This window comes from Symphalangus syndactylus, chromosome 15 (assembly GCF_028878055.3).
Source record: "Symphalangus syndactylus isolate Jambi chromosome 15, NHGRI_mSymSyn1-v2.1_pri, whole genome shotgun sequence".
NCBI classification, from domain to species: domain Eukaryota; kingdom Metazoa; phylum Chordata; class Mammalia; order Primates; family Hylobatidae; genus Symphalangus; species Symphalangus syndactylus.
The window spans coordinates 9,139,921-9,161,472 of NC_072437.2; the positions used below are offsets into that span (position 1 = coordinate 9,139,921).

The following is a 21,552-nucleotide window of genomic DNA, read 5'->3' on the forward strand; positions in this document are numbered from 1 at the left end:
AAACATGTTACAGGTGTGATGGCTTTAACCAAACACAGCACATGCTACAGGTGTGACGGCTTTAACCAAACAAGCTTTCTCCTAGGAACATAAAATCTGCTTTTGCCAGTTACATTTCACCTGCTTCCCTAGTTGTCAGATGCCTAATCAGACAATGTTGTATAGGGTGGGAACATCTTGGAAGCTAATTCATTGTGACCTTTTCAGTGAACAAACAAGCATGTGCACACACATGCACACATACACACCCTACAGTAGCTACAACACTTGAATCAGAATTCCACAGTAACACAGCAAAAAACTGGAAACAGAGATCACTCTGAATTTCTCTGTAGCTATTTACCTAAGAAAATGCAAAGAAATGTCCTATCACTTGCGTGGTTTGCCTCAGTAAGTTACTTATCCTCAAGTGAAATTCTACAAACATCATCATCATCATCTTTTTTTTTTTTTTGAGGTGGAGTTTTGCTCTGTTGTCCAGGCTAGAGGGCAATGGCGTGATTAGCAGAGATGGGGTTTCACCATGTTGGTCATGCTGGTCTCGAACTCCTGACCTAAGGTGATCTACTCGCCTCAGCCTCCCAAAGCGCTAGGATTACAGGCATGAGCCACTGCACCCAGCCAACATCATCATTATTCTTATTAATAATTATTATTTTGGTTGCTTTTGAGATACAAATAGAGAGAAATTGTGTGCCTAGGGTTTTTTTGCCCTAACTGGAAAAAAAAAAAAAATTTAAGCATGCCAAGTAAAAAAGTTATAAGAAAATGAAGTCATCCAAGTTGCACTGCTTTCCAATACTAATTAAATTTTTTTAATTTTCCAAATTTCAAAGTTTTCCAACTTAAAACCTAGTGCTTCTCAAAGTTTACCAATAAATGCAACTCACACAATATTCCTTTAAAACCAATTTATAAAAATATTTTCATAATCAGAACAATTGGGGGATAATATCTGATTTTCTACAGGTAATTAAGGAGGGCATGCACCAAAACAGCTGACATATTAACCAAGTTTACTTCCTTTTTCCCTTTAACAAATCTTAGCAGAGCTTAAATTGACAGTAAATAAGAATATATACACCAAACACAATCTGTTACAAACACAATTCAGTCTAAACTAACCCCTGGAAGAAAAGCACCTTGACATTTACAACTATAGAACAAAAGCTAATCTAGAATTTAAGCTATCAGTTTTAAGTTTTGTGCCTGTAATTTCAAAACATTTATCAATTTCCCACCTTTCAGAATTTTGTGAAAATGAAATGTGTAAATCCTACAACATATTTCACAAGTGCAAGGCCCTTCCCTCATCACTCCCAAGGCAATTCTTAAACACTGGGAAATTGCTGCACTGTGGCCCGCATGGGAGATGACCAAGTCCTTCAGGGCCCAGCCCTGTCCCTTCACATCACCTTACAAGGCTGGAAGCCAGAGCTGAATGCATACCATACAAAGTGACTTCTCAGGGTAACTTCCCAAAAAACACAGTGACTGAACAATTTATCAGGTTTTTCATGTGCTTTTTTCATATTTTCATTTTTATTATCTCCTAGGTAATTATAAGGGTGACTCACACTAAGCTTGAAGAATGCTAATATTTGCCTCTTATTTAAATTTACTGGAAGAGATATTTACTCTTTAAAAATAGCACAAAATAAGTCAAAACTAATTTTTTACTTTAAAATGAAACTCACTTGCTATCAACTACAACCTCAAGCTCATTCTATTAGTAACAAATATTTATTGAAAGCCTATTATGTGCCAAGCACTATTCTAGATGCTTGGGATATGTTAGTGAAAACTCTCTTCCAGAGAACTTTCAAATAAACTCTTAATTATAAAAACAATAGTTACCATATGAAATGTCAGCAGCAACCTTTGGAAAACTAAAAACAGTAAGTTTTTAACATTCAATTTACTTTTTTTTTTTTTTTTTTTTTGAGGGAGTCTTGCCCTGTTCACCCAGGCTGGAGTGCAGTGGCAATCTCAGCTCACTGCAACCTCTGCCTCTGGGGTTCAGGGGATTCTCCTGTCTCAGCCTCCCGAGTAACTGGAACTACAGATGTGCACCACCACACCCGGCTAATTTTTGTTTTTGGGTTTGTTTTTGTTTTTTTAAGTAGAGACAGGCTTTCACCATGTTGGCCAGGCTGGTCTCGAACTCCCGACCTCATGTGATCCACCAACCTCGGCCTCCCAAAGAGCTGGGATTACAGGCGTGAGCCACTGCGCCCAGCCTCAATTTACTTTAAAACAAAACTTTTTAAAAAAGTCTTACACTAAAGTCAGATAATGTAAAAATTGAGTTTCAAAAGTATGTTAACATAAACAAAACTCAGTAGTTTCAAGAGGGTAATATAACAAAATCCCACACAAAGGTCAAGAAAAAGTAAAACTTGCCACTAGCAAGGCATATTATCACAGCCAATAAGGCAGCTGGATTACAGAATGACAAAGCTGATACGACAATGGGTATCAGGGAAAGACTACTGAAACACTGTCTTTTTCCCCTTTGAAAGGGCCCTAAGTTTCTTGGAATCTCGCCTAGCACTTTCACTTACGTGTAACAATTTCCTTGCCAACATGAAATACTACCAACAATAAATTTCTTTGTGTTTACAATCATAACGCTAGTAGTACCTTAATCTATGAATTCCTACATGTCTAATTCAATTGAATAAACTTTCCATGTAACCTGCCCTCACAGATTTGATATTCTAGGTCTTCCAAGAAACCTAGAGCAAAAGACTATCCTTCGGGAAGAGAAACCTCTGTTGGGTTATCCTATATAACAGGTTCTACAAAGACGCTTTCATATACAGTTGTCCCTTTTTATCAGCAGGGAATTGGTTCCAGGATCCCCGTGGATACCAAAACCCTCAGATGCTCAAGTCTTTTATATAAAATGGCATAGTCTCGTAAACATTAAATCATCTCTAGGTTACGTACACTACCTAGTACATTATAAATGATATGTAAATAATCATTATACTGTGTTTTTTTTTATTTTGTTTTAATTGGTTTCCCCCTCCTCCAATATTTCCAATATTTTCAATCCAAGGTTGGCTGAATACACGGGTGGGTAACCTTGGATACGGAGGACCGACAGTATCTGGGAGCTTGATTTTGCCCATCTCAGTTTACAGATAAGAAAACTAAGGTTAAGAGTGACAAAGTGGCAACATAAAAGGCAGGACTTAAGTACAGGACTGACTGCAACCACTTAAGCAGATCCCAAGAAAAGCAAAGCTAGATTTCTGTATTTAAAGTGCTACCCCAAGTGTAGGAAGAATCGCAATAGTAAATTAAAATGAAAGAGTTAAATTCCCAGAAACTGCCACTGAAAGACTGAAAAGACAATGGTTACTAAAGTGACACAACATTTTACAACAGGGAATCGAGACCCCGCCCAGTATGTTCCCCGACAGCATGTTTTATAAACCTCAGATACTGGTTAATGTGAATTCTCTAACCTAAACATTAAGTGTTGAGGGTACGGAAAAACCACCGAATTTCTGGTTTCAGGAAGAAAAAGCAGAGAAAGGAGTGCGGCTGGGAGAGGCAGGCGGAGGGCTGGCCCATTTTATTTCTGCAAGACTTTGCCTGATCACCTGCTGAGGATTCTAAGGCCTGACCCAGACCTAGATGCGAGCCCGTAGACGGCAATCTCTAAAAGCAGAGTTCATGCTGAGGCAGGTGCCAAGAAATCGGTTCACACCCCTGATAAACGGTTGTTGAAAATGTGTGTCACCTGCACCACCAGGGACCAGAACCACTCTTCCTCACTGGAACGAGGGCAATGTCTGGGGTTCCACACGCAGACTCCACCCTGCCCTGGGGGTGGCCCGCGCGCCGCCTCCTCCTGGCCGTTACCCAAACCCGCAACGCCCCGCTCCACACATCCCGGACCCCCGAGAGGCCGGTGAGGGTCGGACTCGGGAGCGGGGGAGGCGGGAGGTCCGGCTGGTGCGAAGCACCCACCCCGGGCCCAACCCCGTCTTCCCGGCCCCTCCCTCGGCCTGTGGCCGCCCGCGCTCACCTCCAGGCGCAGGGAAGCCCCGCAGCCGCGCAGGAACTCGCGGATGTTGCTCAGGCACTCGCTCTCGCTCCGGGGCTCCGGGTAGACCTGCAACACAGAGCACAAGCGCTGAGCGCCGTGGCCGGCAGCAGGGAGGCCGCGGACAAGGCCGAGCGACGCCCACGGCCCGCGCTCCCAACACAGCGGGCGACGCTGGCGAGCGGCCCCCGACGGCCTGGAGCGAGCCCGCTGCCCCAGATGCCAACCTGCTCAACCGCTGCTTCTCCTCACCCTTTTTTCTTCCTCCGGGGCTGCACCAATCTCTGCCCTTTCCCGCACCAGGAAGCGAGCCCGGCGCCGGAAGTGACGTCCTCAGACCGCGCCCCCGCCGGCCCGCGCGGGACGTCTTCGGCTGGCGCCGGGTGTTCGCCCCCGCGGAGGCAGCCCACCGTGCTTACCCGGCGAGCTGCCACCTCCTCCGGCCCAGTGCTGGGCTTCGGTCCGGTAGAGGGAGCCCACCGGTTGGCCCCACGCACGGCCACCGCCGCCTCCTCCTGTCCAGTCTTCGGCCTCGACCCCAGCCCCGCGGACGGAACCAACAAGGCCCGGCCCCGCGCGCGGCCTCCTCCCTGCGCCAGGTCCTTGGCCTGGCCCCGCAGACGCAGCGCACCCGCTCGACCCCGAGCGCAGACACCGCCGCCTCTTGGCGCCCGGTCCTCGGCCTCTCCCAAGTGGACGCAGTCTGGCCCAGAGGGGCCCCAGAGAACTCGGGCGGCTTGAGTAACCCCTGATTGTTGGAAGAGAACCTAGGATTTCTTCCCTTCTTTCCAGCCAAGGCTCATGGAGAGCGCAGTTACGATTCTAATGCAATGACTTAAAATAATTAAGCAACATAAATTATGCATGTTGGGATTAAGGTGCAATGTTTTCCCAAGTATAAGCCACGTGCTTCATGAATGATTAACCGAAATAGACAGTTAACATGAAAACCAGTAAGTCAGCTGAGAAGAAATTGTGGATCCACCGCAGTGGAGGAGCGCAGGAAGGCACCTACAGACTCCCTAGTGCTTTGGTCCAAGGTAGAATTTTGAGGGCCACCAGCAACACATGTAAGGTGTTTGCACCTTACCCACGGCGAGAAACTAAGGAAACCAGAAACAGTACCAATTACTAGAAAATTTTAAGAAGCCTGAGGCATACGAAAAACCGTTTATTTCCTTTTTTACTCTAAGGATTATTTTAACTGTAAGAAAATTTCTGTTCCAAATTACATGTGAAGACATTAAGCATTGACATTTAAACTAATACGTCATCTAGAACGCTAGCATTTGAGGACATTAAAGGCATTTTTGTCCTTCTGTACTGTAGGAGAAAATCACATTTCACCAGGCTATTCTCAGGAATACTGTGGTTTCATTTCATGATGCTCAGGTGTTTTAAAATTATACATCAAAACCAAGTGTTCAGCAATGCCAAAAGGGATGAAATGAAGTTTTTTTCTTTCTACAGTTGAAAAATTCCTACAAGCAAGTGCTGACATGTTTCCATCGAAATTGTACATTTTTTCAGTGGAATGGCAAAAGCAAAGCTGCTTCCTAATCCATTTTGCTCTTCTCTTTAAAATAATTTTCAAAAATTATCACATATCTAGGTAATACCTAATTTTTTTCTTTATAGTTTTAAATAGTTGTAAAGGATGTAATTTCTGACATTCTGATGACATTTTTAAATTAAACCATTGCATCCTTTATAAAAAATATATCCAATAGAATCTAAATGTAATAGAAACATAATACCAATTTCTCCATCTAAAAAGTTTCTGAACGAGTCAGACATTCTTTCTCCTTTAATTCATTCCACTTCACCCAAAAAGTTGTATCCTCATATAGTCTATTTTTATGCTTGAAACACACTCTTTTTTGACAAGTGACCTCTACAAATACAGTCAATCATCACTCAAAGAGTCTATTTATGAACTCAGCTACTTGCTAAAAATTATGTGTAACACAAAAATCAATACTTGAAGCACTCTCTCAGTCATATATGGACACATGCAGAACAGTGAAAAATTTGGATCACCTTATGTACTCGTTCCCAGCTGTGCTTGAACAAGGCCATGCTCTGCCTTCTTTTTTTAGTTCTCATTCTGTAAACATATGTCCTCTTCTCACTCTTAGTGTCACGTTTTTCAAATTTCTGTGCTTTCCAGTGGTGAGTTCTCTGTTTCAAATGGCCCCCAAGCGTAGTGCTGAAATGCTGTCTAATGTCCCTAAGCGCAAGAAGGCTGTGATGTGTCTTAACAGAGAAAATACATGTGTTAGATAAGCTTCGTTCGGGCATGAGTTACAGTGCTGTTGGACATGAGTTCAATGTTAATGAATCAACAATACGGTACATTCACGTGTGTACATGAGGCTGCTCCAGAAAGTGCTAAAGTAACATCTATAGTGCGTGATGAAGCTATGGAAAAGATGGAAAAGCAGCTAAATTTGTGGATTCATGAGACCACAGCCAATAAAAAAAGTGTAGTGGGCAGTATTGTTGTGAGGCTGAAAGCCGAAGAAATTTACAGCCATGTTACCCAAGGTCAGGAAAATGTTAAACCCTTCTCAGCTAGTGCAGGCTGGCTGGCATGTTTCAAAAGGCGGTACAGCATGAAATCAAATTTTAAACCTGCAGGCAAGGCAGGTTCTGCCATAAGGAGGCTGCGGAAGAATTTTTAAAATGCCTGCTAAGTGTTATACGTGAAAAGGGTTAAAGGGTTATGTTAAAGAGCAGGTTTTCAATGCTGATGAGACTGCTTGTTTTATAAGAATGTTGGCGGCCGGGCACGGTGGCTCATGCTTGTAATCCCAGCACTTTGGGAGGCCGAGGCGGGCGGATCACGAGGTCAGGAGATCGAGACCACGGTGAAACCCCGTCTCTACTAAAAATACAAAAAAAATTAGCCGGGCATGGTGGCGGGTGCCTGTAGTCCCAGTTACTCGGAGAGGCTGAGGCAGGAGAATGGCGTGAACCCGGGAGGCGGAGGTTGCAGTGAGCCGAGATCGCGCCACTGCACTCCAGCCTGGGTGACAGAGCGAGACTCCGTCTCAAAAAAAAAAAAAAAAAGAATGTTGGCAAACGAACCTATGCAATGTAAATGGTCACTCAAGCCCCTGGCTTGAAAGCATTCAACCTTGCTATTGTGCACCAATGCCAAGGGCGGCTTTAAGTGCAAACCTCTGATGGTGTACAGAGCCCAAAACCCATGAGCTCTTAAAGGGAAAAACCTGAACTGCATGCCAGTCCATTGGAGGTAGAACAGAAAAGCATGGATGGTATCTGAAATATTCTGGGATTGGTTCCACCACTGCTTCATTCCAGAAGTTGAACGATATCTCCAGGGCAAAAACCTTGCTTTCTGGGTCTTATTAATTTTGGATAATGCCCCAGTTCACTGCACGATGAACTTGAAAATGCTCACCCCAACAAAGAAGTTCTTTTCATGCCCCCAATACTACATCTCTCATCCAGCCTCTCAGGGCATAATACAAACTTTCAAGGCACACTACACGAGGGAACTTTATTGTAAAGCTTGTGAGGCTCTTGACACCAACAAGGAAGCCACCATGATAGACTACTGGAAATCACTCACTCTACGCAGCATTATTGATTATGTTGGCACAGCCTGGGACAGCATCAAGCAGGCTACTATCAATAACTGCTGGGAAAACATTTGGCCAGACTATATGAAAACTTTTCAAGGCTTTGCAGGTGTTTCAGAAGATATAAAAAACAATGTAAAAAAACAATGCATATTGCATGGCAAATAAGTGGAGAAGGTTTCAACGACATGAAGGAAGAAGATGTGGAGGAAATTTTGTCAGAGAAGGCAGTAGAACCCACAAACAAAAACCTGGATGAGATGGCAAAATATGGCAGCATAGTCAGGGATGAAAGTCATGACAGTGATGAAAGTCACCCTAAGACTCCAAGAATTGTCCCTCTCACAGCAGCCAAAGTATCAGAATAGAATTCTGCCTTGGAAAAAATTTTCAATGACATGTAAGAATGTGACCCTATACTTGAACGTAGCCTCACAGTTAAGCACCTCACTTCCACTGCATTTATCCCTTATTCTGTGATGCTTAAAGATTTGAGGGGAAAAGCCAGGCAGACAAGGCTGAACCAATTTTTCTAGCCAGTTTGACAGACAGTTGCCAACACCATCAACAAGTTGCAAAAGACAAACTCCTAAGGTAGCTCTGCCAGATCACAATGTGCTGCCCTTACTGACATCTTCCTCTTGTGCAGAGTGAGTTCCACCAGCCTCTTTTGATTTTCATGGGGCAAGCTAAGGTTGATAGGGTAAACCACAGTGCACTCATTGACCATCACACATCCTGCAGCTCCATTACAGTAAGACTTTAGTTAATGTGTATAAAACTTTAAATGCTTAATCTTCACTTAATGATTTTTTCAGGACTTTATGTATTTGTTATTACTGTGCTATATAGTATAAAGCATGTTCACAGTATTCCGTGTTATGTGAGTACTGTATATGTGTATTGTGTGCATGTGTGTACTTATGACTGAGAATTAAACTAGTACAGTCATAGGAGTACATAATGCTGTAACTGAAACACAGTGTTTATTATAAAGAAATACTGCATATGACTAATAGTAAGAAATTTATATTAAATAAGCTATCTTCAAACAAAAATACACATAAAACAAGGTTACATATTGATTGGTTGGCAAAATGTTCTGGCCAGAGTCTTCGTGGATCCTAACGCTATATTTCTCCTCAGAGCAGTGTTGCATTTGTCAGTAATTCAATGATCAAGGTAACTTTCTAGAACATAACTACCACAAATAATGATAATTGACTCTACATTTAAGAGTATTAAGCCATAAGAATCTAATTGCTGTGATTTTTTTCTGAACTGAGTTAACACAACTATTATGAGTACACAAATGATGAAAACAATATGTTACAGTTTTTATAAATTATTACATATAAAAAGCAAAGTTTTATCTGGAAGTGTATTCCTTTTTCTTTTCTTTTTTTTTTTTTTTTTCAGAGATAGTGGTCTCACTGTGCTGCCCAGGCTGGTCTTGAACTCCTGGGCTCAAGCAATCCGCCCACCTCAGACCCCCAAAGTGCTGGGATTACAGGCGTGAGCCATCACACCTGGCCAGAAATGGTTTTTTTAATGAAATGTATAGGGCTTTTTTTTTAGTTTGTTCATTTACCCATGAATGACTATCACTTTTTGCTAGAGTGAGGTATGGTCTAGCATCACTTGTTTTCCTATCTTGGAGGATTTTTATGCAAACCCTGAAAAACTTTGTTCACAAAAATAAATACTTGAAAATGGAAGGAGTTTTGTCATGATATAACTTAACTCTTTGAAGCCTTCTGAGTTACATGGACAAAGTCCAGATATGGTCTCTCGTAAGTTAAAAATATTTTAAATCATTTATTAACAACTTGATTAGGTCTCGTTTGATTTCTGTGAAAGCTAAGAAGTGGAAACCCCTGAGTAGCAAAATTTCAGGCGTTAAAGTCATTGACTTCTTCATACCATCAATATTTCTCATTGTCTCTTTGTTACATGGCCTGGAAGTTTTCCATCTTGCAGCAGTGCACCTCAGGAAGATGACAGGTGCAAAGTCTGCCTTTCTGTGTGAAGTGGGAGAATGGCCATCGTGAGAGAGGAGATGGGACGGCCAAGCCAGCTTCATGTCTTCCGTGGCTTCAGGCACCTTCTAAGGCTAGTCAGTTTTAGGTGACTGTGTATGTAAGTTGAGGGTCTGGAAGTGGATTCCCTTAAAACCATCCTGTGCCTGCATATCCCTTGAAAAATATTTCTGTACATGTACATGGGTACCTGTAGCAAGCTAGGTCAAAGAACACTGTACCTAAAACATATTTGTTTGGAAAACTGTAATGTCAAAGAATCAAAACTTTATAGTAAGTAGTGCCTGGCTGTGTAACAAATATGTTGTGTCACACTGGACAAGTCACTTGACCCCTTGGGTCTATGCCCTTGTCCCTGATCTAAGGCTAACACATCTTTTTGCACAGAGCGGCTGGGAGGATGAAATGGGTAATAAATTGATCCAGCAATATTGGGCTTAGACTCCACAGCAGATGATGGCATAAGCACAGTGAATGCAAAGAGTGAGACACACAGAAGCTTGCACACAGCATGGCAAGTGTGGCCACAGAGATGCAGACTCAGCACTACAGAAGCATGGCAGACGGAAACCTAAATTCTGCAGAGATAGGGCAGGGCTAGAGGCTTAACCAGCATCAAAGGTGACCTCTGAGTTGGGCCTGGAAGGGTGAAGAGGCAAATGGAACTGCATCTCAAAGGCGTGCCATTTTGACAGTCCAGGGTGTTCTCAAGGATGGCGAGTAAAAAAGGGCAGCTGAGATCATGGGTGAAGCTGCAGTGGAAAAACATGTTTGGAATATTATGATACAAACAAGATGGCTGAAAGTCCTTTTAATATTTCACTGAAGAAGCTATACAAACGAATGGTCAGTGAGCACGTGAAAAATGGTTCAACCTCTTTAGTCATTAGGGAAACGCAAATTAAAACCACAGATAACATAGCACCCCACCAGAATGGATCAAATGGAAAGGGCTGACAATATATCAAGTGTTGGCAAGGATGTAAAGTAACTGGAATTCCCAGACACGACTAATGGGAGTGTAAATGGTATGCTTAGAAAACTGGCAGTTTCGGCCGGGCGCGGTGGCTCACGCTTGTAATCCCAGCACTTTGGGAGGCCGAGGCGAGCGGATCACGAGGTCAGGAGATCGAGACCACAGTGAAACCCCGTCTCTACTAAAAATACAAAAAATTAGCCGGGCGTGGTGGCGGGCGCCTGTAGTCCCAGCTACTCGGAGAGGCTGAGGCAGGAGAATGGCGTGAACCCCAGAGGCGGAGCTTGCAGTGAGCCGAGATTGCGCCACTGCACTCCAGCCTGGGGGACAGAGTGAGACTCCGTCTCAAAAAAAAAAAAGAAAACTGGCAGTTTCTTGCAAAGTTAAATATACATCTACCCTAAGACCGGCAATTCCTTTCCTAGGTATTTACCCAAGAGAGATGAAAGCATAGGTCCACTGAAAGCCATGTACAACAATGTTCATAGCTTTATTTATAATCAGCAAAGCCATCATAATTCAAAGGGGTGGGGACGTCTCCTTTTTCATGTAGTCTCCGGAAATATTCAGAAAACTCAGGCCTCAAATGACCAACAACTCTGCCCAGTTCACTTTTCAGAAATCCTGTGCCAAATTCTCCATGGTAATAAACTCCAGGCTTTTCCATCAAGAACTCTAACCAGGCAGAGGCACAGACAGTCCCAGAATGATTACAATTTTCCTTCAAAGTATGGCTTTTGCACTTAATATTTGATAAGCAGTGTGTGTGATATGAAAATTTGCTACAAATTAATCACAAAGCAACATTAAGGTCAGACTTCAGAAGCGTCCGCAGCTATCCAGTTTTCATGTCAAGTCCTTACCAACTACTCCAGGGCAGGAACAATCATCTCCACCCTCAACCAAAGCAGAGAGCCGACTAAGACAGCTGCCACCTCTCAGAAATTAAAGACTCTCAAACTTTGAAAGAGTTTGAGTAAAAAACCACTACAGAAGGAAGAACAGGCAGTATCAGCAAGGCAAATAATTAACAGGTTCAATGTTATCTCAACAATTAAGATCAACAGTAGAAAATAGTCACATCTGAGAAGTATTTATCTCCCCAGGGAGATTCTGATTCTGCGTAGATCTGAAGTACAGCCCAGGAGCCTAGCATCAGTGTGCACGTGTGTGTGTATGTTTAAAGTCTTCATCTGATTCTAATTTTCAGCCAGGTTTGGGAACCACTGGTATGGTATAACTCAGTGTTTCTTAAACACCTACATGCATCAGAATCACCTGGAGTAACACAGATTCAGTAGGTGGGGTGGAACCCAAGAATTTAGATTTCCAACAAGTTCCCTGTAGACATTGATGGTATCAGGACCATACTTAGAGAACCTAGTGGTATATATAGACTGAATCTAGAAGTGTTCTGTTTTTTTCTACTTGGAGAATAATGCAGACTCCCAACCACAGAACGAAGGTCACCCCAGGTCTTTGCCATCAAATCTCACACCCCAGCTATGAAAGATCACTTCCTCTGAATGCGTGTGGTTCTGTCCACAACTAGACCTACAACACAGCTGGACCTACTTGTGCACATCTCATCTCCCTCGATTAGACATAAGCTCCCTAACTGCAGGGCCCACCGATGTCTCATGTTAAATAGTCAGCAACCGTGCACTAAATGACCTAACTCACTTAGGTCACCAAATCCACTCATCACGGAGTAAGTGAAACAAAGAACCTTAGCTGAAAGGGTCACAGAAAACTTTTGAGGTAGTTCTGGTATTTTACAGATGAGAAAACAGGGACTCAGAGAGCTGAAATGTCGTGTCCAAAACTACACAGCCCGTGGACTTCACCAACCTGCACCGACCTCTGAGGACTGCATCAACCAGGCCTCCCTGCTCTCTGGCTTCTGGTGGGGTTGAGCCAATAGGGAGCCCGGGCAGGAAGCAAGGGCCTAGAGCGGTAGATGCTGGAGCTGGTTCACAGGGGGCTGTATGGGTCTCGCCCTGTCACACTGGTGCCTTGAAAGCCCTGGTGTAAGTACCTACAGCACAGAAATCAGCAAATGGTACACACCAGGGCCCCCGTCGCAGACAGCCAGGTGTTTAACATTTACCAACACACCACTGGCAGAAGACCATGGCTCCTGTCAGGCAGCCTCTCCTGTAACTACAGCTCTCACTGGCTGGAGAAACCCTGCTTCCCTTGACCTTTCCCTTCGGGGTCAGGGAGAGTTAATGACTTTTCAGTCATTAACCCATCTCTTCTAGGTTGTCCTTCTTCCTGCCCTCACTTCATAAATCGTCTCCACCACCTCTGTTCGGTGTGCCATCTGTCTGTTTTCTGCCTGGCCCCTAACCTGGAGAGCGTCCTGGTGGCATCTAAAATTAGAACACAATGGAATGGCAAACGATTGGAAACAATCCAGAGGACAGATTAAATGAATTCTAATGCTTCCACAAACAGACTGTCACCACTACCATACAGCCTTTAAAAAAGGGGCAGCTTTATATCCTGATATGTTACAATCTCCAAGTTACGTTTGGTGCGGTAGGGAACATGGGGAACACTGTGGATAATATCTACCTTTTGTGTCTTTTAAAAAAAAAGCAAGAAGAAAATGTATGTAGGTGTTTAGAAATGCGTGGAGCTGTCTCTGCAAGCATATGCCAGACACTTCACAAGAGTTCCCTACAGGGAAACAGAATTGGGCATGGAGGACAAGGGAACAAGGGAAATTTGCTTTTCTCTCTCTACATATTGTACCCTTTGAATGTTGTCCCATGTGCAAGTATTATTAAATACATTAGAGAAAGAGACGATGACCACACCCAATCTATTATTCTTCCCCTCAGGCCAACGTGACTCCCCCGTCACAGAACAGTCCTCAACACGGCTGGGCTGTCAGCGTGCTGGGGTCTTTGTAGGGCAGATCTCCACCATGTCATGCAGAGATGCAGTGCTAGGTTTGAAATCCTAAGTTCACCTTCTAAAAGTCTGCTTAGCATTCAATGGTTCATGTAATTTTTAATTACATGGTAGTCACTGCTTTATTCTAATTAAATTGCAGCTGTCTTCTGATGAGGAATTATGCTCTTCCACGGCACTCTGGCTCATTCCACAGTCAATAATGTTAAATGGAGTGAAAATGTAGGTCAGTGGAGCTAACTTGGAAGTCTCCAGGACAACTCTTCTTCCAAATCCATTGGAAAACATGAAGCAACAGGCAGAAATGCCAAGGATTTGACTGTTAAATACCAGATAAGTAAGCTGCTCCCCACAAAAGTCTTTAGCATACTAAGCAAGTCGTTTACTGGAAAAAAATTAAACCTTTTATAAAGCATGTTTCTCTTTTGCATTCCTTCTTCAAGAAATCCCAAAGCCCAACTCTAAATGAAATGCTGCAGCCATCTGGGAACAAACAAATTGTTTTCCATGAGTATGGAACTGGCCAGATTATAAAGGGTAGTAATAGATACAAGTGTACAAAACCTCCAGTTCCCAACTAAATTCAGATATGCCAGAGACATGAAATGTCAAAGAGCGACCAACAAGACTACAGTGCTTCAACTGACTCATGCATCCCCTGAGGCTTCGTTCTCACAAACTCTAAAAGCACAGTTTAAAATCCCTCAGAGTTGGTGGCAACAGTCCCAAATTCATACCACTGCCAAAAATGGATAACAAAATATTTAAAGATAAAACATCAGATAACCCAGAATACATTTCACCATTGAGTCATATTTTGTTCTCCCAGTACTGTTAGATGAAAACATAGCAGTTGTATCTTAATTGTTGAGTGAGAATGAGCTGGGAAACAGCACGTGCCCCGCCACCCCTCAAGGTCAGGCTGCGGCGATGCAGATCCCCAGGAAGCAAGTGCAGATGGGATGGGCACGGTTGACGTCTCGCCACTTCCATCGGCAGCTGCCATTCCATGTGCCCTTGAAGGATCTGGGTACAAGAGAACTGAGAGCAGTACAGATTCATAAGACAACTTAAGTTGAGTCTTGTGGTCGAAGATTGTTCTTTCACCTGTTCACGTGGAATAATTGTCTTTTTTCTTTCACCTTCATGCTTGTGACCTAACGGAAACAGACTGTAAATGATGGCATGGCATTCTGTGTATCAGACCTGCCCATCACTTTCTTGTTAAGCTCCCTTGCTCTATTGTTTCCGACCCTTTAGCCTGTTCCCTCTCCCACTGAGTGCACTTCAGCATGGTTGGTGATTATTTTCTTATTGCCCATTGTTAAAGACACCTATGGAGAAGGTTGTGGTCTCTGACGGAAATGTGCTAGTGAATCCAAGGTGGGTACTGGCTGTGTAGTCATTGTCTGGGTGAGTTTCAAAACGAGGCAGGGTCATGTCCACCCTCAGCACAAGCAGTCTGTTCTCTGCCAGGATGCTGCCTCCTGTATCTACTCTCTGCCTCACCAATAACCCAACATCCTATCCTTGACCAAGGCACCTCGGTGAGAATGGCAGCTCCTGTCCCTGCAGTCCCAAGTGCTACTCCGCTGTTCATATTTGTGTTCTCAGACGTCTACGGTTTTTTTATGGTGGCCCTGCATTTGTTTGCCTCCACTATTCAGATTTGCTTCTGAAGTGTCCTCCTGCCGTCCAGCTCCACACACAGTGAAGCCAGGGGGCAAGAGTGGGAGCTCCGCAGTCGTGCACTGTTTTGTTCCTGGCCCTTCCCACTCAAGAGTCTTTGGTTCGAAGCTGTGTTTAATGCAAGTTCAAGTCTCAGAGCCACCTAAGAGAAGACTGAACCTGACCACCTAGGAAGAAATCTGTTTTCATCCACATGTTAACTTGTGGGGGATTTGAAGGCATGCAAAAAGGCAGGCTCATTTTGGAGAGGAGATGGTGAAGCAGGAGGGAGCCATTCACCCAGAGGAAGAAAGTGAAATAAAGGGGCTGGAAACAGCTGAGGACATCCACAGTTAAGCATATCTCTCTATAAATAGCAGTTGAGCCTGCCCTAGAGAGAGAGGTGAGAGGATAGGAAGAGAGGGCAGGAAGCGTTGGCCAAGGACACTTGTGGGCTATAAAAGCCTCTTGCATGAAAGACAGGCCAGTTGGGACTTTCATATTATCTGTGAGTAATAGAAAGGTTGACAAAAAGATCATTATTACCCAAAACTCAAGTATCAGCAGTGTGGGCTGAAATAAATAGGGCCATAGCTGTGAATAAGATGTGTGGCAATCTGTACTTGGGCAATGCATTTTTTAAAAACCACTTAGAAACACTGATCTTCATTACTTAAAGATAAGGCTGCTAATATATACACAAGAATTCCATTTGGTTCATATTGCTATCATTATTTATAATTTGCCTGTAATGTCACTCCTCCACTCAAAACCGTTAAAAGCTCCCCATTTCACTCAGGAAAAGCCAAAGTCCTTGAGAGAACAAGAAGACAAGCCACCGGCAGGGAGGAGATATTTGCAAAACAATCTAATCAATAACTTGTATTCTGAATATACAAAGAACTCTTAAAACTCATTAAGAAAACAACTCAGTTTTAAAAATGGGCAAAAGATCTGAAAAAAACACCAACAAAGATACACAGATGGTAAATAAGCACATGAAAAGATGTCCAATATCATATATATTAAAGGAAATATAAATTAAAACAAGGAGATGCCACTGCATACCTATTAGAATGGCCAAAATCCACAAAACTGTCAAAACCAAATGCTGGCAAGAATGTGGAGCAATGGAACTCGCATTCATCGCTGGTGGGAATGCAAAATGGTGCAGCCACTAGAAGGCAGTTGGGCAGTCTCCTACAAAGCTAAACGTAGGCTTACCATATGATCCAGCAATTGTGCCCCTTGGCATTATATTTACCCACGTGGGGCTGAAAACGTATGTCCACACAAAAACCTGCACACATTTGTTTATAGCAACTTTCTTCACAATTGCCAACACTTGGAAGCAACCAAGATGTACTTCAATAGGTGAATGAGAAAAAACAGTGGTACATCATACAATGGGATTATTCAGTGATAGAAAGAAATGGGCTATCAATCCATAAAAAAAAATACGGAGGAACCTTAAATGCATATTGCTAAGTGAAAGAAGCCAATCAGAAAGGCTACAGAATGTGTAGTTCTAACTGTGTGACATTCCAGAAAAGACGAAACTTTTGGAGCTTCCAGGCAGCTGAATACATAGAGGTTCCTGGAGGGGGCACACCCAGGGAGGGCATGGAAGCTGTGCGACCCTTCCCCCATAGCTCGCACTACATGTCTCTTCATCTGTAGCCTTTACAATATTCTTATAATAAACCAGTAAATGTAATTTTAAAAAAAACCCATGGGGACATTAAAAAGATCAACAGTTGCCAGGGGTTGAGGTGAGGGAGGGATGACTAGGCAGAGTAAAGAGGACTTCAGGGCAGTGAAACTACTCTGCATGATATTATGCAGTGGCTACATGTCATTATACACTTGTCAAAACCCACAGAACATACAACACACAGTGAACCCTAATGGAAACTGTGAACCTTAGTTAATAATGAAGTATAAGTGTCAGCTCATCAATTGTAACAGGTGCATCATACTAATGTAGGGTGTTAATGGGGGAAAGTGGGTAGGCAAAAGAAGGGACTATATAGGATCTTAGTACTTTTTGCTCAGTTCTTCTGGAAACCTAAAACTACTCTAAAAAATAAGGTCTAGGCTGGGTGTGGTAGCTCATGCCTAGACCTTATATGTAATCCCAATATTTTGGGAAGCCAAAGCAGGAAAATCACTTGAAGCCAGGAGTTCAAGATCAGCCAGGGCAACATAGCAAGACCCTGTATCTACAAAAACATTAAAAATTAGCTGGGCATGGTGATGTATGCTGTAGTCCCAGCGGCTCAGGAGATTCACTGGAGCCCAGGAGTTAAAGGCTAGAGTGAGCTGTGATCTGCCACTGCACTCCCTCCTGGGCAACAGAACAAGACCCTGCCTCTAAAAAAGCAAACAAACAAACAAAAAAAGGTTAATAATAAAAGGCCAAGTCCTTCGAATAGCCAAGCAGGTACTACACAATTGCTCCCTTGTTCCCTCCTTGACCTCATCAGCCAGCTACAACCCTCCCCACTCTCACTGGCCTCTGCTGTTCTGGAACTCGCCAGGCAGGCTTCTACCCCAGGACCTCGCACTAGCTGTTCCCTCTGCCTGCAACACCATCCTCCCAGATCTTCACATCACTCCTTTCTTCGCTCCCATTCATCAAGTCTCTGTTCACGTCACTTCTCAGTAACACCTCCCCGATGACCCGATGTAAACCTGCACCACCGCCCTAAGTGCTGGCACTTCCCACCCGCCACCTGCTGTTTTCCTCCATAACACATATCACTGGTAAATGTACTGTCTCATTGATTTCTGTGTGGTGTTTACAGAATCTCTCCCTGCACTATACAATACACGCTCCAGCTGCGGCGTATTTGGTCTGTTTGGATGACGGTTGTATCTTAACAGATGGCATATACAGACAGGCACTTGGTATATTATTTGTGAATTAATGAACGAAGGACCTGTGCCTGTGACACTCTAATAAATCACTTGATTGTGGCTATCAAAAGTGAAGTTCAGTGATGCCGACACGGCAAAAAGTAATACACCAAAAAGTAATATAATTGGTCTAATGTGAGAATTGGATGTTTAAGACCGGAACTATCCCGAAAAAGACTTGGAAATATGATCACTATAGACAAAACGATAGAGATAAATGAAAGATTGTCTTAGTTTTACCTTAAAAGTTTCACCCCTCCCTGTTGAGACTGATGGCTGCATCCTGTTGCCACTGGCTCTGCCTGCGGCCAGCTGCCCATGGGCTTCCCAGTGCTCTCCCAGGACTGCCCACCTGCAGGCCCATGGCTCAGTTTCCTCTGTGCATGGGCATCAGTTCAGCCAGTGCTGTCCAGAGCAAGCTCTGGTTACAGCTCCTGTCTCCCTATCGCTAAGGAAAATCGCAGGCCCCAAATTGGGTTTCCCCCTAAGCAGCTGGCCTGCTCCTGCAGCCCACATCAGGCCCCTGTCTGCCGCCAGTACGCCACGCAGGCATCCACCAGTGCTCCATGCAGGCACCTGCCAGTGCTCCATGCAGGCACCCGCAAGAGCCACAGGTTTCACAGGGTGGCTCTTCTTCTACCAAGGGGGACAAAACACGCTCTGAAGGCCTCCTGTGATTCTGACAGTTCAGAGATGAGAGAGACAGAGACATAGACACAGAGAGGGAGAGACGGAGAGATAGAGGATGTCACAGATACAGAGAGACAAAGAGGGGAGAAACAGAGTCACAGAGAGACACAGAGGGAGAGACAAGGAGCCAGCGAGGGAAGGGAAGAATCCTGTTGTCATTCCCACGCTGTCTGCCGTCCTGCAGACGTCCTGCCACCCCGGGCAGCCCTTGCTTTCTGAGGTCTGTTTTCTCTCCGTTGTCCACACTGAGCCCCTTCCTTGATGAGTCCACGATCAAGTTCACTAATCAATCTTCTGCCATCTCTACTGTACCTTTGAGCCCATCCAGTGAGTTTTTTCCCATTATTCTATTCAGTTCTATACTTTTAATTTCCTTTTCATAAGTTTTATTTCTTTGCCGAGATGTTCCATTGTTTCATTTATTTCCAGAGAACCTGTCATTGCTTTTTGAGCCCTTTTCATGATGGCTGCTTGGAAATCCTTGTCAGGTGATTCCAGCGCCATTCATGAAAGCAGCCACGGTCACCAAAGGCTTCGGCAAAACCACCAGGGAATGAACCGTCTAGAAAAGGAGTTTCTGTGTCAGCTGGAGCCAGTTCTCCAGACCCAGCTCTTTCTCTACATGATGCAGTGTTTTCTCCTATGGCCAGACTTGGGAGTGGGGTGTTGTCAAAAGTGTCATCATTTTCTCCATATTCAGTTCTTACAAATGGACCCTCAATTGGCCACTGAATTGCAAAGCATACGCTGGACTGAAATTGAGCAATGTGTCTTTGGTTTTGCCGAAAGGACAGTGCAAACGGTGCAGGCTGCTTCAGACCTTCAGAGTACAAGGGCATCCCCAATTTAAGGACAGGAAAACCCACCAACCCTTCGAGTTAGAAAGAGGCTATGGCTCAGCTGAACTCCACAACATGAACTGCTTCCTTGATGAGCAGCTGTTCGCCCAGCTATGTTTTTTGGTTTTTGTTTTTGAGATGGAGTCTTGCTGTGTCATCCAGGCTGGAGGGCAGTGGTGCGATCTCAGCTCACTGTAACCTCCACCTCCTGGGTTCAAGTGATCCTCCCACCTCAGCCTCCCAAGTAGCTGGGATTACAGGCATGAGCCACCACACCCGGCTAATTTTTTTTGTTTGTTTTTGTTTTTTGAGACAGAGTTTTGCTCTTGTTGCCCAGGCTGGAGTGCAACAGTGAGATCTCAGCTCACTGCAACCTCTGCCTCCCGGGTTCAAGAGATTCTCCTGCCTCAGCCTCCCGAGTAGCTGGGATTACAGGCACGTGCTACCATGCCAGGCTAATTTTGTATTTTTAGTAGAGATGGGGTTTCTCCATGTTGGTCAGGCTGGTCTCGAACTCCCGACCTCAAGTGATCCGCCTGCCTCAGCCTCTCAAAGTGCTGGGATTACAGGCATGAGCCACCGTGCCTGGCCCCAGCTGTGTTTTTGAACTGGCAACCCAGACTCTTCCCTGAGGCTGCCCTTAGTTCCCACAACCAGGCAACATGGTTGATTTACTCTTCCTTAAAAGCCTCGGCATTAAAAAGCATCTTTACCTAAAACAGTGTGACTTCGTCTTCTGGTCATTTTTTGTGACTCAATATCTTTTTTAGCTATAGTTCTTCCCAACACTAATTTGATTATTTCACTGATGTCTCCATATATGCCTCAATTTAGTAACATATTTCATCAAATCTTGTACAAACCTCCTGAGCTTGGCCTCTTAATGGAGATTGTTTCTCTTCTGTTGCATGAAAAAAAAAAACATACATTCTTTTTTATTTTAAAAAATTATGCACAGAAACAAATGGGATTCCAATTTTTCAGATAAATTCTGAGCCCCCTTCCAACCCAAGCAGGATGTCTTTTCTGTCTCTCTGCCTCCATGCCTAAATACTCCAAAAGCCCATGAGGAAGCAGCACTCGGGGTCTGCTCTGTCTGGAACTAAGAATATACTAGTTAGGAAACTTGTTAAGCATGAGGATGGGGAGGGCACACCAAGGTGAGCGAGCAGCCTGTGCCACCCACGGAAAAAATGCCCAGGTGAGCACACCGTGGCCTCCTGTCTGCTTCAAGGGTCATGCACACCATCTGGCTGGTCCAGGTCATGGTGCTGCTGGGCTAATGAGCTCAGTGGGCTAGCTCAGTGATTCTCAATCATGGCCCCAAGACCAGCAGCACCAGCACTGCCTGAGAACTTGTTAGAAAAGCAGATTCTCCTCATAAAATTAGTTACGGAGGATTCCCTCTTTTTCTATTGATTGGGATAGTGTCAGAAGGAATGATACCAGCTCCTCCTTGTACCTCTGGTAGAATTCGGCTGTGAATCCGTCTGGTCCTGGACTTTTTTTGGTTGGTAAGCTATTAATTATTGCCTCAATTTCAGAGCCTGTTATTGGTCTATTAAGAGATTCAGTTTCTTCCTGGTTTAGTCTTTGGAGGGTGTATGTGTCGAGGAATTTATCCATTTCTTCTAGATTTTCTAGTTTATTTGCGTAGAGGTGTTTGTAGTATTCTCTGATGGTAGTTTGTATTTCTGTGGGATCGGTGGTGATATCCCTTTATCATTTTTTATTGCATCTATTTGATTCTTCTCTCTTTTCTTCTTTATTAGTCTTGCTAGCAGTCTATCAATTTTGTTGATCTTTTCAAAAAACCAGCTCCTGGATTCAT

General features: G+C 44.0%; 1 protein-coding gene across 34 annotated transcripts in view; it reads right to left on the reverse strand.

The window, feature by feature from the left end:
* The window catches only part of ARHGEF7 (Rho guanine nucleotide exchange factor 7), a 191,196-nt gene that overhangs the window by 147,504 nt on the left and 22,140 nt on the right, over nt 1-21,552 (reverse strand). For 17 of the 34 annotated variants that reach the window (XM_055244952.2, XM_063618598.1, XM_055244948.2 and 14 more), the window contains exon 2: nt 4,043-4,129. The exons of 1 other annotated variant lie outside the window; for it this stretch is intronic. In XM_055244952.2, the coding sequence (XP_055100927.1) occupies nt 4,043-4,129 (87 nt within the window). Of the gene's footprint in view, nt 1-4,042; nt 4,130-4,287; nt 4,391-21,552 lie in introns of those variants that run through there. 16 more of the 34 variants (XM_055244962.2, XM_063618621.1, XM_055244969.2 and 13 more) reach the window with 7 other exon arrangements.